This window comes from Hemicordylus capensis, chromosome 6, assembly GCF_027244095.1.
Source record: "Hemicordylus capensis ecotype Gifberg chromosome 6, rHemCap1.1.pri, whole genome shotgun sequence".
In the NCBI taxonomy this organism is placed as follows: domain Eukaryota; kingdom Metazoa; phylum Chordata; class Lepidosauria; order Squamata; family Cordylidae; genus Hemicordylus; species Hemicordylus capensis.
The window spans coordinates 9988651-10006243 of NC_069662.1; the positions used below are offsets into that span (position 1 = coordinate 9988651).

At 44.0% G+C, this 17593-nt stretch overlaps 1 protein-coding gene across 1 annotated transcript; it reads right to left on the bottom strand.

The window, feature by feature from the left end:
* Positions 1–1094: 1094 nt before the first annotated feature.
* On the bottom strand, positions 1095–15599 carry LOC128329737 (vomeronasal type-2 receptor 26-like). The gene is made up of 4 exons (XM_053261349.1): positions 15585–15599; positions 13333–13563; positions 8526–8652; positions 1095–2915 (listed from the first exon to the last, which is right to left on the bottom strand). Exons 1-4 carry the CDS (start codon positions 15597–15599, stop codon positions 2020–2022), a joined length of 1269 nt encoding a protein of 422 aa, XP_053117324.1. The 3' UTR covers positions 1095–2019.
* Between the last annotated feature and the right edge of the window lie 1994 nt (positions 15600–17593).

Genomic DNA, 17593 nt, shown 5'->3' on the forward strand with positions numbered 1-17593 from the left:
TTCGTAGTGTTCTTATGATTATAACTTCTAAGAAGATCTGGTAGCACATCCATATACTTGAAGGTGTTGTTAGCTGTGAAATAGTTCCACATTTTTTATTTTAAAAATCTGTTAAACCATTCAGAAATACCAGCTTTAACCTCATTATTGGTGACAAAATGTTGAACTCTAGTGATTCAGTAGTCTGCTCATAGTCTTATTTAAAAATTTCTTTCCCCTGTCAGTCTGGAGCTTGTTGGGTGTTCTCCCTAGACTGAAAATGCTTTAAAAGCCTCGGATACTTCTCTTCCTGTCTTGTCTTTTAGAGCCACAGCCCAGGCATATTTAGATAGAATGTCCACCACCATCAAAACGTACTTGTACCCCTTATAGTATTTTGAAAATTGCTGCATATCCACCAAATCGGCCTGCCACTGTGCATCCACCTGTGGAACAATGATTCTGAGAACAGGACTCTGGCGGGCCTATGCATAGTATAAGCATCTTGCTCTGAAAGCCAATTTACTGCTTGTTTTTTAGTTATCTTTTTGCTATGTCTTCTGGCCTCTTGAAATAGTGGATTCACTCAGTGGGGAGTGTAATATATTTTCTTTACTGTAATATATTTTCTTTAGAATTTTTTCAGAGTCTGCCATGCTGATTGTTGAGACTCATGCTTGAAACAAAATGAATTTATTGATACATGGTAACAGACAAATTTGGGGTATATTGCATTTGCAATAACATTTGAATGTTAGGATATGATCTAAATATACATAGTGGGGTATTTTTACAATTTGATAATGATAGTAGAACCATATCCATAATTTCACTGTTAAATATCAGACATTTCAACACATAGGCTAAAACAACCATTACATTGATAGGTTCCTCATAAGATACATCATCTAAGATTATTTTTAATTGGATCTCAAAAATCCCTCATCCCATGTCAAGCATTCGTGGGACAATTGGGCTGGGGCTGCTAATCTGCAGCACTCACATAGCAAAAACATCTTCTCTTTGTAGCAGTGATTCAGAATACCAAAAACCATAGCACGAGCCAGATATCATCACTGCTTGCTGTTGCTGAGGTGTCAATGCAATTGCTTCATCATCATAATCAATAAATAAGCCTAACTATTTTCTTAAGTTAACATGTGGTTCAGGTGTTTGTCGCTGCAAAACCACCTTCCACATAGTTCTTTCACTTTGTACAGACTGCTAGGAAAAAAAAGAACAAGTCTTAATTTTGTATCAGATCCACCACACACCCCATCCTTACAGGAAGAGATAAGTTACCTGCACTCTCTCTGTTGCAATTGACATCTCATCCCATATTTCTGACATCTCCCAATCTTCCACTGGGGCTGAAGGACACTGCTCCATAGACTTTTCTGGAAGTTACTAAAATTTCATCACCATGTTTCTCCCCCACAGCGCTACCCCTCCAAAACTGCCCCTTCTCCTATATAAGCACTACCACAGCTCTCACATGCCCCCATCACACAATTAAAAATAAAACCTGATGTGTCATGCCCGCCACACAGATGAAACACGTGATCTAGGAACCTACACCTATGACGTAAGCCTGACCTCCTGACCCTAGGGTAATTAATCATTTGGAAAGAAGGTCCCCCCCTTCTACTACTTCTGCTTCTCCCAGCCCACCATCCCCACCTGAAGACCTTCATGTGCACTACCTCAGTGAGAAGCAATTCCCCAATCCTGACATAGACATCTGTAATAACCAACACTTTGGGTTAATAGCACAGAAGTGTCACATGTTTGTTCTTGATTCCAAGTATGAAGGGGGAAACATGATGGCATTAGGGAGAGATAAATTCTAAATATACCTTCTCAGTATTAGCTATAAGATGAACATAGCGTGCTGCAAGTATAAGAGAAGAAAATGTAAAAGAGGCCAATATTTTGGTTGAAACACTTCTTACCCATACTGGAAATTACATAAATTGAATTCAACAGATTTATTTCTTAGTAAATATTATTAAATGTGGATTGAAATGGGCTGTTACATAGTTACTTTTTACCCCTTAGGTGCACCTTACTGTTTAGTTCAGGCCTCAGGAGAAGTATGTATATTTTTGGGGGAAAGATACAACTAAGTAATCCAGTGCTGGAGGTCAAAATTGAGAAGATCTCAACAATCACCATGTATTTCCCTTTGGTGCTTTGATAAGTTGGGACAAAAGATACCCACACACTACAAAAGACCAGCATGCTGAAAGTGATAAACTTGGCTTCATTAAAAGTGTCTGGGAGCTTCCTAGCAAAGAAAGCCACAACAAAGCTGACAAGAGCCAGAGTACCCATGTACCCAAGGATACAGTAAAACATGATGGCAGATCCTTCATTACATGCCACTACAATTTCCTCAGGGAAAGCATGCATGTCTAGTTCTGGAAACGGAGGATTGGTACATAGCCATACCAAGCAAATAATTACTTGGCTGAATGTACAGCCAAGAACAATACAGTTGGCGAATTTCTTCCCCATCCATGTTCTCAAATTGGAACCCGGCTTGGTGGCCATGAAAGCCAGCATCACAGTGATGGTCTTTGCCAGCACAGAAGAAACGGCCACTGAGAAGATGATACCAAAAGCAGTTTGTCGTAGATGGCAGGTCAATATTTGAGGTTGGCCAATAAATAGTAGGGAGCAGAGGAAGCAGAGCAGGAGGGAGCTGAGAAGACAGTAGGTAAGGTCACGGTTGTTGGCTTTGACAATGGGAGTGTTCCGGTGCTTCATAAAGATTCCAAGCACCAGAATTGTGATCAGAGCCAATGACAAAGCTATAACAGTTAAGCTGATGCCCAAAGGTTCCTCATAAGAAAGGTAATTTAGATGCCTGGGAAGGCATTGATTTTTCTTCTCAGGAAATTGATCTTCTGGACATCTGAAACAGTCATCCATATCTTAAAGACAAAATTAATAGTTTGATGGAAGGCAATCCTTTTTCAAGGTAAATTATGAGCCACTGGAGAAATAGCACCATTTATATCATTCACAGATTTTTCAGGGATGCAGAGGAATCTGCCACATCCCAGGATAGTATTTGTTTTATTACTGAGTGTGTGTATGTGGGAGAAAATGTATTACCCAAACCACTGAAGGTTTGACAGCCATAAAGAATTTTATTTATTTATTGCATTTCTATACCGCCCAACACTTGTATCTCTAGGCAGGGTACAACCAAAATTTAAAACTTCACATCACTTAACAATTAAAGTCATTTAAAATATTAAAAATTCCATAAAAAATTAAACCCAGTATTTAAAAAAAAGAAAGAAAGAAAAAAGAGATTTTTTTTCCTTTTTAGGACCGTAGATCTAATTAAAAGCCAGGGTGATTACATGCATCCTCAGCGCCTTTTTAAAAGTTGCCAGAAATGAGGAGGCTCTTACCTCAACAGGGAGTGCATTCCAAAGTCCAGGGGCTGCAATGGAGAAGGCCTGTTCCCAAGAAGCCACCAGGGGTGTTAGCGGCACCCGTAGATTAACCTCTCCAAATGATCTTAACAGGGGGTGGGGCTCATGGCAAAGAAGACAGAGAGACTCTTCTCACGATCAGTGAGAAGAGCCGTAAGGGGGTTTACGGGGAGAGCAGCCTTTGCCCGCTCTCCCTGCAGACGATCAAGCCTGCAGCCCTGGGCGGCCTGATCAGCCACCCACATGATTGCCGGCTCCATGACGGAGCCAGCAGGCGCTTCAGGGATTGGGGGACGCATGGCCCCTGGAAGTTCCAGGATGCCCCATGCAAGCACGCAGGGCATTCTGGAGGGACCCCCAAGCCGGGGAGGCTGCTTGCAGTCTCCCGGTCGGGGTATACTCATGTGTTGCTGTGCACCACTGCAACACATGAGCAAAAAGATGAGTTTAACGGAGTGTTCGCTGATTCAATCTCATCCTAGGTGAGGGGTATTTGGGGCAGTTAGCTGCCGGGAGCTGCATAGCTCCCATTGCAGCACACAATCACCCCAAAACAGGCTAGGGTCCCTTAGCCCACTTTTTGGCGATCATGAGAATTGCATTGTTCTCTTAAATACCCAGGGCCTCAGCTGTTTAGGGCTTTCTAGGTAATAACCAGCACCTTGTATTTTGCCTGGAAACGTATTGGTAGTCAGTGTAGTTCTTTGAACAGAGGAGTAAAATGGTCTCTCCTAGATCACCCAGAGACTAACCTGGCTGCCATATTCTCAACCAACTGCAGTTTCCAGACTACATACAAAGGCAGCGCCACATAGAATGCATTACAGTAATCCAGCGTAGAGGTTACCACCATATGTACTACCGTTTTGAGGTTGTTCATCTCAAGAAATGGATGGATCTGGTGTATCAGACAAAGTAGATAAAAAGCACCTCTGGCCACCGCCTCAACCTGAGGTACCAGGGAGAGATTCGGATCCAGAAGCACATTGAGACTGCGTAAATGTTCCTCCTGGAGGAGTGTGACCCCATCCAGAACAGGCAGTTCAAAATCATCTCCTGATTTCTGACCCAGCACAATAAGGACCTCTGTCCTATCTAGATTCAGTCTCAGTTTGTTATCCCTCATCCAGCCCATTACTGCCTCCAGGCAGGCATTTAGGGAGGTTATGCCTTCTCCCGATGATGATGCCTCCCACCCCCCCAGTCCGCTCAGATGTTCCAGAAGGATACTGTGGTCATAGAATGAGATTACAGTGTCACCATTAGGGGTGACTGGCAAAATAACCAGCACGTAGTAGACTCATTCTCATGATCAGATGAACTTAGGTTGGAGAAAACTCCTACTCAAGTTTAGGAGCTGCATGGGGTCACATTTCCTGAGTGTATGAGTTACAAATACAAATATGACAAATATTTATATACCGCTTTTCAACAAAAGTTCCCAAGGCGGTTTATATAGATATGATAGCTAGAAATAGATAGATTTATTATTATAATAATTATTATATATTATTATTATTATTATTATTATTAATAATAATAATAATAAAAATATTCCCCCCAATACACTACTGCTCGAGGCGGCTCACAACAATAAAATAGATACAAGATACAACAACAACAACATCAATAATAATAACCAAATTAAACAAACAAGTTAAAAGTCAGATTAAAAATCATACCACTTATCACAAAGATTAGAAATCACAATCATTATTAGGTTCAAATTTAAAGTCAATTTAAAAATCTAAAAACTAAAAATTATAAAAAGTGAAAGAACCTACCAGATTTAACAAGAAATGGAGAATAAAAAAACCTCCATAAAAGTTGCAAAGCTCTTCAGGGAGGGTGTTCCAAAGCCGAGGCACCACAACCGAAAAGGCCCTGTCTCTAGTCCCCGCCAACCAGATCTCTGTTAGTGGTGGGGCCATGAGCAGGGCCTGAGATGATGAGCAGAGGGCTCTGGAAGATTCATAAATAGATCAACAGATTGATAGATAATGGCTCAGAATCTAAAAAAGAAACATAAGATAGACACCAGCAACAGCCCTGGATGGATGTTGTGCTGAAAATGGATAGGGCCTGTTGCTCTTCTGCTGCCCAATAAAGAGAATCACCATTTTAAAAAGGTGCCTCATTGCTCCGTTAGCAGGGGACAAGTTTGTTAAAAACACGGTAGGAGTCAGGGAGCTTGATCATTTGCTGTTGGGTAAGAAGATTTTTCCTTCTACCTTGTTGTGAAGCTTGGAACAGAATCTGGGGATGAAAACTGTATAGGGCATGCTCGTCCTACTCAGCAATCCAACAAACCTAAGGCATGTACACAGTGTAATCATCTTCAACCCTATTATCTAACTGTAGAGTATAGAACATGCAGGGACTTCATTAACTTGCTTGTATTAATTGCAGGAAACTCTGAGTATCAAAAGACACCAACCCAAAGTGTTCATCACATTTGGTAAATGAGATTTACATCCAGGTCTAATGGTTGTTGTTGTTGTTGTTGTTGTTGTTGTTGTTGTTGTTGTTGTTATTATTATTATTATTATTATTATTATTATTATTATTATTATTTCTTGTTTACCCAGTCAGACAAGTGTTATTGACTGGTTTGTTTTATCCAGACATCAAGTCCTTCCCAAGGACCTGGGATGGCTGAATTTTATTGTCAATGTTGTTGCTGTTATTATTATAGATATCGTCGCAGAATATAGGCTGTTCCCAGTAAAGATGCTTTTTGTAATTGGCTGATGGTGATTTCTGTGTTGTTGTTATTATATTATTATTATTATTATTATTATTATTATTATTATTATTATTATTATTATTTCTTGTTTACCCAGTCAGACAAGTGTTATTGACTGGTTTGTTTTATCCAGACATCAAGTCCTTCCCAAGGACCTGGGATGGCTGAATTTTATTGTCAATGTTGTTGCTGTTATTATTATAGATATCGTCGCAGAATATAGGCTGTTCCCAGTAAAGATGCTTTTTGTAATTGGCTGATGGTGATTTCTGTGTTGTTGTTATTATATTATTATTATTATTATTATTATTATTATTATTATTATTATTATTATTTTGCTTTACTTTCAATTTGCAAATGTATTCAACTGAGGAAGTTATATAGCTCAAAAGGTGGCACAGAAGAGGAGCGCTGGGACACCTAATTGCCAGGGGCTGCTTTTTGAGACACTTGGGATCTTTTTGAAGATTCTGGGGGCTCTTGGAGCAAACTCGGAGGGGTTTCCATGCTCCAAGCTACCATCAGCAATCGCAAGCCATGGAAAGCGTTTACAGAGGCTGCCGCTGTACGTTAGAAATTTTCAATCTTAGACCTGTTATTTAACTTCACTTGTAACTTTCAGTTTTTCCTTTTCCTCATCAATCGGGACCTAATCAGAACATAGAGCTTAAAGTTTAAAGCCTTTTCTTTTTCTTTTTACTTTGGACTTTACCCCACTTTAATTTTTACTTTCTTTTAAAAAAGGAAAACAAACGTCCTGTCTTTGAAATGTTTTGTCTTCAAATATTCGAACATTAACGAAATAAAGACTATCAGAGTCTGTTAGAAGTTACCTGTGAGAGGCTCTTTACGTGGTTTATGATTTTACTGCCTGGCTAAATTGCATACTTGGTTGCAACTCTAGGAAAGAGAACATTCTACTAATTAACTCGCAATAAATTAAGCCTTGGTGGATGTAATCCCCCACTTTTGGTTTGTTTGTTGTACTTTGTTGTGTGTTTATACCCAGATTTTAAACTTTGAGATTAGACGAGTGGATTACAAATGGGCAAATCTACGGATTTTAAAAGGTCTTTGAAATGAAGGTCAAATCCTTAGTGCCTAGTCTCTGACTTTATCTCATTCCATGCTTTTTGTGTTTTATGTTGCATATAAATGTATCTTATGGTGCACATAATTGAATGATATTTGGCATTATCTCTAGACAGCGCTTTCATATTTGAGGTTTTCTGCAAATACTGTATACAAAGTGGACAGATAAATTTCTGAGAATTCTTATCCAACAACATCAAAGCTTCTGTGAAACCTGGTGTTCTAAATTAGGGGAAAATAATTAAATTAGGGAATTTAATGTAGAATTCCTGTATAAATATTCTTTTTTTAATACTTTCTTAGTATGGTTGTTACTGATATTGGAACAGTAGCAATTTAACATAATTTAATGTAATTGTAGAGGTTATTGTTCCTTATATTGTTTCTGTAAATTCTCAATAAATTAGCTTTTACCATTGGTTGTCTCAGGGATTTCTCTCTCTTTAACGAGAAAATATTTGAACTGTTTGGGGTGTGTGTGTCTTGAATTTTTTAAAAAATAATTAGCCCCCTTTTACTCCCTTCAAAGGAGTTCCTTGAGGTGGTGGTGGTGGGGTCCATGGAGGCCCCCCCTCCCCCTGCTGGACTCCGTTATCACCACCAGTGGCCCATTTGGCTGTTTTTTGGCCCCGACGGGCCTTCGAAATTTGGCATGGTGGCCATTTTGGATGCCACTGCACCTGTGCAATTGGCCTCTGAGAGGTATGGGTCATGCCTGGTTCTTATATGCTGCAAATAGGAGAAAATAAATAATCCCAAATGTAGTGGTTATTAAAGCTATGGGAATATGCCTCTATGGCTAAGGTTACTCCTTACTCACGGAATACTTCAGATGAAAGATTTGTTTCAATTTGCGAACCATTCATAATTTACAATTTAGCACAAGGTCAACACTCTCATCCAAGATTTGGTTTCCCCCCAAAGAATAGATGGCCAGTTAAAGTGTTATCTCTGCTTTTTTACAATTCTTAGCAAGGGTGGTTGTGTGTGTGTGTGTGTGTGTGTGTGTGTTTGGAGAGTTGAGAACAAAGGGCTGTTGAATTCCCGACTGATGTATGTAATTATTAGATGTTCAAGAGATGTTAACTCTAAAGTTCCCTTTATCTTTCTTCTTTTTTTATGTTCCTTTCCTATTTCTGTTATCTTGTTGGAAAAATAACAAGACATTAAAAAATTAATGAATAAATAAATAAAAGATAACATAGTGTTAACCATTATTTACATATTTTAAACAAGTTGTTTATGAAGATGCTTCTTACCATTTTGGTTTGAAATCTTCCCCTCAGAACATGGGACACAGTCGTAGCAACAAAATGGCTTCCCTTCTTTCTTTTGTTTTCTGTAACCTGGATGGCAGTGGTCATTACACAGGGCTAGGGGCATAACCTATCAACAAATATAGATTTACATGAGAAAGATACTAGCTTCAATGCCTATCTGCCCTGCTAGGGATGTGCTAGTGGGCTGGCCCCAAATCAGGTCTTACTCAAGCCAGTTGGGCCTGAAGGCTCACCCATCGAGCCAATGGGGGGATGGGGTTCAGGCAGGGCTTGAGAGCCATGTAAATGGGAATCTAGCAAGGATTCCCTTGGCAAATAAAGGACTGGGATGGGGCGGCAAAGGGAAATTCCACCCCTTTAAAGAGAGCCATGAATTTGTCTTTAAAGCTGTAGAAACTGGTAGCCATAACCACATCCCATGGCAAGGAGTTCCATAGATTAATTATGTGCTGTATGAAAAAGTAATTCCTCTTGTCAGTCCTAAATTTCCCAACCTTGGGTTTCATGGGGTGACCCCTGGTTCTAGTGTTGTGAGAAAGGGAGAAACATTTATCTCTGTCCACCCTCTCCACTCCATGCATTGTTTATATATCCTGATCATGTCTCCCCTTAGTCGCCTCTTTTCCAAAGTAAAGGGCCCCATCTACTGTAGCCTTGCCTCATAAGGAAGGTGCTTATGTGCTTATCTTCGTGGTTGCCCTCTTCTGCACCTTTTCCATTTCTACAATATCCTTCTTCAGATACGATGACCAAAACTGTATTCAGTACTCCAGATGTGGCTGCACCATAGATTTGTATAAGGGCATAATAATATTAGCATTTTTATTTTCAATCCCCATAGAATGGAATTGGCCTTTTTCACAGCTGCCACACATTGAGTCGACACTTTCAATGTGCTGTCTACCACAACCCCAAAATCTCTCTCCTGGTCAGTCACCGACAGCTCAGATCCCTTCAGTGTATATGTGAAGTTGGGTTTCCCCCCCTCCCCCCATATGCATCACTTTACACTTGCTTACACTGAACTGCATTTTCCATTTTGTCGATGGCGCACTTTACCATTGCCCCCAGTTGGGAGATATCTTTTTGGAGCTCCTCACAATTGGTTTTGGATTTCACTACCCTAAATAGATTGGTGTCACCTGCTAATTTTGCCACTTTGCTGCTTACCCCATCTTTAGATCAATTATGAACAAATTAAAGAGAACTGGTTCCAGTACAATTCCCTGGGGGTCCCCACTTCCTACCTACCTCCATTGTGAAAACTGTCCATTTATTCCAATTCTCTGCTTCCTGTCCTTCAACTAGTTACCAATCCACACATGAACCTGTCCCCTTAGTCCATGAATGCTAACTTTACTCAAGAGCCTTTGGTGGTGAACTTTGTCAAAAGGTTTTTTAAGTCCAAGTATACTATGTCAACCAGATCCCCTTTATCCACATTCCCACTGGCATTCTCAAAAGAACTCCAACAGGTTGGTGAGGCAGTACTTTTCCTGGCAGAAGCCATGCTGGTACTCCTTAGCAAGGCCTTTTCTTCTATAAGTTTAACAATTTTGTCCTTAAGTATGGCACTGAAGTTAAACTGACTGGCCTGTAATTTCTTGAATCCCCCCTGGATCCCTTTTTTAAAACCATAATTACATTAAGAATGCAATTACATTAAGAAGTTACTTTCCCTTCCTCCATTACAGAGCCTGATTATAGGGACAAATTACACATTTTTCTAGGGGATCTGCAATTTCACATTTGAGTTCCCTCAGAATTCCTGGGTGGATGCCATCTGGCCCTTTAAATCTTTTATAAAATGCCGCTCTATGGTATGATGGGTTCAGCAGCAGCCACTGAGGGGAGGGCAGCTAGGGCTGTGGAGGTGTGAGGAGAAAGTGTCCCCTGTTAACACTTACTGTAAAGCCACTGTGTGATGGGATGTGAGTGGAGCTGGCCACATTGGTTCAGGATGGGGGTGGCAAGAACTCCTTTCAGCTGTCCTCCTGTCTCCCATGTGGAGGGTGGGCCAGTCTGCAGCTGGTTTGGGGGCATGCACACGAGCATGCAGAAAAGAATACAAGCATGCATACAACCATCCTTTCTCATGCAGAAAGGACTAAAACCAGCCCACACTCCACTCGGAAGGCAGGAGGGCAGCTAGGAGGAGTTTTCTCATTGCTGCCTCTCATCACTACCTCTGCTGTCCCCGCGATCGAGCTCCTTCCAGCTGCCCTCCTGCCTTCCGAGTGCAGTACAGATTGGTCAGCAGCCTGTTTTGTGTCTTTCTGCATGCATGCACATGTGCAACTGGAAGAAGGGCAGCTGGAAGGGGTTTTCACCGCCCCCACCCCTCAGCCGCTGTGCATGCCGCTACTCCCATCTCCCATCCCACCATGCAGCGGCTTTAAGAGATAAAAGGGGAGCTTTCCCCTCACCCTCCCACCACAGCCTTCACTGCCCTTCCCTCAGCAGCAGTCACTGCCGAATCCCTCTCTGCAGCGGCTTTTGAAAGAGATTAAAGGGCAAAATTTCCCCTTCCCTCCACGATAGCCCTTTACTTGTAAAGGGAAATCCATGCAAGATTCTCCTTTACAGGTATGGCCATTTAGCTATCAAACAGGCTTGATGGCTGGACCAGGCCAGGTCTCATTTGAGCCCAAACGGAGCCACCATGGGGCAGTTTGAATCCAGTTCGGATTCTAACCAAACTGTGCTGGCCAGTTCCATGCATATCCCTATGCTCTGCCATTTGGGGTCCTTCTATATCTATGTCAACCTAGCCTGCTTTCAAATACAACCTGCCCCTATCCACTACTGTCATTTTTCTCACCCAAATGAAAGCATATAGGACAAATAGTGGGTCTGACAGCACCTAAGTGACAACTGCCCCTTGCATCCTGAAGACTTGGATTGAATGACCAAGAAGAGTGTGTGGTGACTAAGTTGTAAGGGTAAAGTGTGCCGTCATGTTGATTTCGACTCCTGGTGCCCACAGGGCCCTGTGGTTTTCTTTTGGTAGAATAAAAGAGGGATTCACCATTGCCTCCTCCCATGAAGTCTGAGATGATGCCTTTCAGCATCTTCCTATATCGCTGCTGCCTGATATAGTACCAGTGGGGATTCGAACCGGCAACCTTCTGCTTGTTAGACAAGCATTTCCCCAATGTGTTGTAAGCAACTAATAAAGTAAGTTGTAAATGGTGATAAGTTGTAAGCTGTATCTGAGACTGTACCAAGCATGGAAGTTAAGAGAGTGTATTGAATTAAAATGTCTATACCTTTTGGCCCATTAGGTAATTTGTAAATATCCTATTTCTTCCCTTAAACCTCAGTTGAAATGGGGGCTAATTATACCCCAGTTTTGAAGTGAAATAATAATATATTTCTTCACTCCAGGTACTTGTTACTGTAAGACTGGATTGATAAAATGCATTTGTGGTGTCCTTGTAATACTACTCACCCCCTAACCAATTCCAAACATGCTTGAAATGAGTGAGCACTAATTATATTTGGAATCTAGGAAATATGTTGTGTGTTCAGCCTCAATGACCACTAGGTTCGACACTGAACAGGTGCAGTTTGACCATTCAGGATCGAACCAAACCATCCCCTGTTTGGTCGGACTGCCGATCAAACACCCCCCGACTTTTGCAGGGGGGGGGGTGTCCGCAAACTTTTTAAAAAAAATTTTAAAAAAACTTTTCTGAACTTCCCCTCTTTGGGGGAGTTGTTGGAGGCAGCAGCCGGGGGGTGGGGGGTCCGCGGAGGTTCCCCCTCCCCTCGCTGATCTCCTTTCATGCCCATACCGGCTGTCCACAGAGGCCATCTGCAGAGGCCTCCAAAATTGTGCAGGTGTGCCCCCCCTCTGCAGACCTGCCCCCCGCCACCTCCAACAACTGCCCATGAGTAGGTAAGTAAAAAAAAAAAAAGATTTTTTTTTAAAAAATGTAAAAAAAAATGTTCACAGACATTTTTTTTAAAAAATGTCCGTGAATCCCCGTACCGAACCAAACTGGGGGTGGGGTTGACGGGGTGCCGGACTGAACTGGACCAGCCAGTTCTGTGCACACCCGTAATGACCACCCTCCCACCCCCATAAGACATGCAAAGAGCAGGTTCTGGTCTAGGCACCTGAGGAAATAAAGTGTGATTATGGTTTTATAAAAGCATTTTGTAAATGCTATAAGGTGGATAGTACTTTCATTTCCCCGTGCCATGCAATAGGAGTTGTTGATATCCCAATATACTTATTAGTAAAATGGGCATTTTCAGATGATATTATGTGTGTGTGGGTGTGGGTGTGAATCACCACAGATCAAACATTAAGGTTGATCCAGAACCGAAAGATGGATTTACAGAATGCTGAATACAAAGTTTTGTTAAATTTGTCTTTTTCAAATGGAGTATGTTCCATCCTGATTTTTCCTTTGCAAGACTTTCTCTCCAGCCACCCTCACATTTGATCATGAGAATGGCTCCATAGCAAAGTTTGTTCAAACTACCTTGGAGTGTTAACATAAAGGGGGATTTATAATGAATGAAAGAATGAGGACTAAAAATAATAGAATGAGATAAATATGGGATTCCATGAAACACAGAGGAACCAAATCACAGAAACCAGAACTCTGGTCACTAATGGAGGTCTTGGGAGCATGAATGGAAGCCTTCCATTTGCCCTTCCATAAGACACAGCCCTGAACAGAAAAATCCGTTCTGCTGATCAGGATTCACTGCGCAGGGATGATGAAAGTGACCCATTTAGCTTTTTACCCTAGAAACACCAGTCAGGCCCTACCTGGTTAAAACTGCTGTGCCAGGTAATGATGTTTTCACTGATGGAGAAATCTCTGTCTGGTGCTGCTGACTGGGGATCCATTCTTCCTACTTTCACTCTTTGGAAGGATTTGTTAGGAAATGTAACCCAGTTAATAATATCAAATCCAGCTGCCAATTCATGCTTCTCATCAAAAGACACCTTGTCTCCAGCACTGTTGTTAAACGAGATGCTCCTTAGGAAATGGTGAAGCTAGAATGAAAGTAAACACAGTAGGTTATGCAAAAGACACATCTATATGTAACGATGTTTTCAGACAGGTGCTGGTCAGCTGTCTGTAGGAGATAAATTGTGAAGCACTATTTACTGAGAATGGTTCTGACTAGAGCAACAAATCAAACTCTGGGCATGCTGCCAGCTGTTGACAGTATAGAGCTCCCAAGAAAACAGAGAAATAAAATAAACAAGCTTGTATTACTGATCCTCCCCCCCCACCCCAAAAAATCTCCTGGCTTTGTCTTGGGGGATACAGAAGTGACTGAGAATATTCCAGTTATTAATAGATCACTCGGCCCTCATTGTTTGTTCCTTCCGGATATTCAGGAGACCCAGGGCATTCATTTAAATCTGGCTCAAGAGATTGCCTGTGCTGACCCAGAAAAATCTTCCACACTGTCTGTCCCTGCATTGCCTGGACTTCAGCCTGATTGGTTTTTTTCTTCTCTATTAGGGAGTAATGCCAATAATGCTAAAAGTCAAGCTTCCACTCCTTTTATACCTGGATGCCCTATGTCTGACCTTCAAGATCAATGGTTCCCTTCAATTGATCAATGGTTCCCTTCAATTGTGGAAATAGTAATTCAACAACAAGAACAGATTAGCAAGCTTGCTACAAGTTGGTCAACAGAAATTCCTCTTACGAGAGTTTCTTTTGGAGGTAGGGATGTGCGGTTCGGTTCGGATTCAGAGGTTCGATCCCGGACTGAATCGGGCCCTTTTGGGACCGATCCGGACCGAATCTGAGCCGGTTTGGATCCGAACCGGTTCGGGAAATCCGGACCGATTCGGACCTCCTATAGGCTTCCATTGACTGTCCTGAGTGTCTATTTTGAGTTTAGAGTGTGTGCTCCATTTTGTGGCTCCTTGCTGAAACTTTTGCTCCTGGCATCCATTTTGTGAGGCTATTTTCAGGCATTGTATTGGCTGCGCTACTGATCCTTTGATTGGCCAGAATGGTTGTTGTCCCCTCCCTGGTTGTTGTCCCCCCCCACCCCGAGACTTTCTGGCTGCCTTTGGTCCAAGGTTTTGTTTTTTGTTTTTACTTTGCATTTGCATATTGATTGTTTTGATTGTTCATTGATTGTTCCCCTCTGTGTGTGGCCCTGCTCCTAGTTTCCCTCCTCCCTCCCCTCCAGAAACCCACTCCCCCCACTGCCACCTCCACTCCTGCCCTGCCCCTCCCACCCAGACTGTTCCCCAATATCCTCCCTGGTGCTGCTGCTGCCTGTTGAGTCTTGCATTCCTTTGGATTTTGTTGTGGAATTAGCTTCTTTTTGGTTCTTGTCTTGCTGTGTGTGTGTGTGTGCATGTGTTCCTCTGTGTGCTGCTTCCCCCCCCGCACCCGAGACTTCTTTCTTCCCCATTTTTTGATTCTTTTAATTGGTCCTCTTTGTTCAATTTTTTGCATTGGTTTGGGTTGCTGTTGATTTGATTTGAGATAGTCCCCTCTGTGCGGTCCCCCTGTTCCTAACTTGCCCCTCCCATCCAGGAACCCATCCCCCCCTCACTCTCCTTCTCCTGCCCTGCCCGCCCCGACCCTGATTCTGCCCCCTTGACACACTAACCCCCCCGAAACACACACCCTCCAGTCCCTCTCTTCTTGCCCCTGACTCCCTCTACATACATACCCCAGACTTGCCACACACACTAACCCCCCTGAAACACACACCCTCCAGTCCCTCTCTTCTTGCCCCTGACTCCCTCTACATACATACCCCAGACTTGCCACACACTAACCCCCCAGAAACACACACCCTCCGGTCCCTCCTCTGGGGACCGCTGCTGCTGCTGTCCTCACCCCACACCTGAATCCCCCCTCCCTGCTGCACTCCTCCTCTCTTCCTTCTCTCCCCCCTCTCTCTTTTCTCTCTCTTCTCTCTTTCTCTTTGTCTCTCACCCCCCTCTCTCTTTCTCTCCTTTCTCCTCCCCTTCACTTCTTCAACTTCCTCCCACAGCTGCAGCCACACAGTAGCCTACCTACCTCCGACCCTCACCTGGCTGGCTGCCATCGTTGTTTTTTTTCTTTTGAAAGTTTTTCTTTGATTCAATTTGTCTCTGCTTGGGGGTGAGTTGAGCGACACAAATAGTGTTGTCTCCTCACTTCCGCCCCTCCATCGTTGACCTACCCCGGTTGCCTGTGCCTCGTGCGGCCGCCCTGCCTGTGTCCCAGCCCAGGGTGGCGGGCTGGCGGCGGCGCATCCATGACCAGCAGTGAGCGGCAGGAGAAGGACCGGAAGAAGAGGGGTTAGTGCGTGTGCAATTGTGCATGTTTTGTTGCCCCCTTTCTCTCCCTAGTTGGCAGTTTTAAATAGGGACACCCCTATTTTGAAATGCATTTGGGTGTGGGGAGGAGGGAAGGACCCTTGGAGATGTACTGTTTTAACCTGTGTCTTGCTCAATGAATAAAAAAATTGCTACTGCGTGTTGCATTGCATTGCATGCGTCTTGCAGTTGGTTTTTTAACAGGTGCCTTCCAGAGTGTTTCCTTGCCTCTGGGGCAGAGATGGGTGGGTGGGTTCTGATGCTGATCTCATGCTGTGCCAATGCACATATATGATGATGATGTTCCATCCATGATGCTGCCATCAGTGTTTGCTGCTGCTTGCTTGCCATGGCATTGGGCGGGCAGAGTCACAGTGTGGGTTCCGTTCTGTGAAAGTGCGACTGGGTTCTGGTTTGGGTTGTGTGAAATCTGAAGTCACTAAATAGGCTGCATTGAAAGGTTGATCGCCACAGCCACACTTGAAAACCTCCCCCCAGAACCATACCACACTGTGTTTCAGTTCACTAAATAAGGGTTTCCTCCTTTGATCTGCAGGTTGGTTCCCAAGCTTTGACTGTGTCCCTCCCTCCCCAGTAGGTGCTGTGCCCTCCCCCCATCCATTCTCCCCAAAATAATAGAAATACCTGCCACCCACACCACAACTACTCCACCCAACTGCCCGTGCCACACACACCAGGGGTCCACCCTTTTAATCCCCAATTTTTTAAAAAAACTCCCAGTCCCATCTCCCCAATTGGCTTGACACCCAAATTTTAAAAGGTCACCCTCCCCCTCACTTCAATTGGCTTTCCCCCCCAATATCAAAAAGTCTTCCTTTCCCCCCTAATTGGCTTACTTTTTCTAAACAGACTTCCCCCCCGTTGGCTCCCAATCAATTGGGTTTTTTTTGCCCCTTCCAACCCCCTCCAAATTATTTTTTGGCCCCTTTCTGGCCTTACTCTTAAAGTCTCCCTCCATCCTAGATAACAACTAGAATGTCTGAGCAACGCGAGCGCCGTGTGGCGGCCAGGCCTCGCGCTACGTTGCCAGGCAGAGGACGTGGGAGAGGCCAGGTGCAGGGTGCTCCTGCGCCATGGAGAGGGAGAGGATGCGGGGAGCCTGAGGACAGCCTGGTTCTCCCCATTGGAGAATTCTTCGCCCCGGCTCCGAGTTTGGTGCGCAGGATTAATTTCCACCCGCCTGCTGCCGCCAATCGCGGCAGAGACAGAGGCATTAGGGCTATGGTGGGTCCCTCCTCGGCGGCACCAGGTGCTACTGAGGTACCGCCAGTTGTTGTGGTGGAGGAGACTGAGGGTGTGGAAGAGCAGGTAGAGGGCGGTGAGGATGTAGCCAGGTTCTCCCTCCCTCTGGGGCCCCTTCCCCCAGCCCTTTCGCCACTCAGTGGGCCCCCCCCCCTCGTGAAGCCCGACACTCTGGTGGGGAGCGGTCTGGTGAGGTGGTGGAGGAGAGGCCTGCCTCTCCTCTGCCAGTGGAGCCGGGCCCTTCCTCTGGTGTGGAGGGCGGAAGGGGCGGATTGGGTGGCAGCAGTGGGCAGGCAGCGGCGGCCGCCCCCCCCCCCCCAGGACTGCAGCCACCCAGAGAAAAACGGCCTAGGATGGCGCCCAGGGGGCAGGAGGCCAAGGGCAGTGGTGTATGGGTGCATTTTGAGGTCCCTCAAGATGCCCCATTCCACGCCCGCTTTGTCCACTGCAGGATGCTTGTCAGCCGTGGAAGGGACCC

Bases quoted from the DNA above. Each gene is read 5' to 3' on its own strand.
- LOC128329737 (XM_053261349.1), bottom strand. The intron at 8,653-13,332 runs GTAGGGCCTGAC...ATTTGTTGATAG, and splicing joins GGCACAGCAGTTTTAACCAG to GTTATGCCCCTAGCCCTGTG. The intron at 2,916-8,525 runs GTAAGAAGCATC...TTTGTCTTTAAG, and splicing joins GAAGATTTCAAACCAAAATG to ATATGGATGACTGTTTCAGA.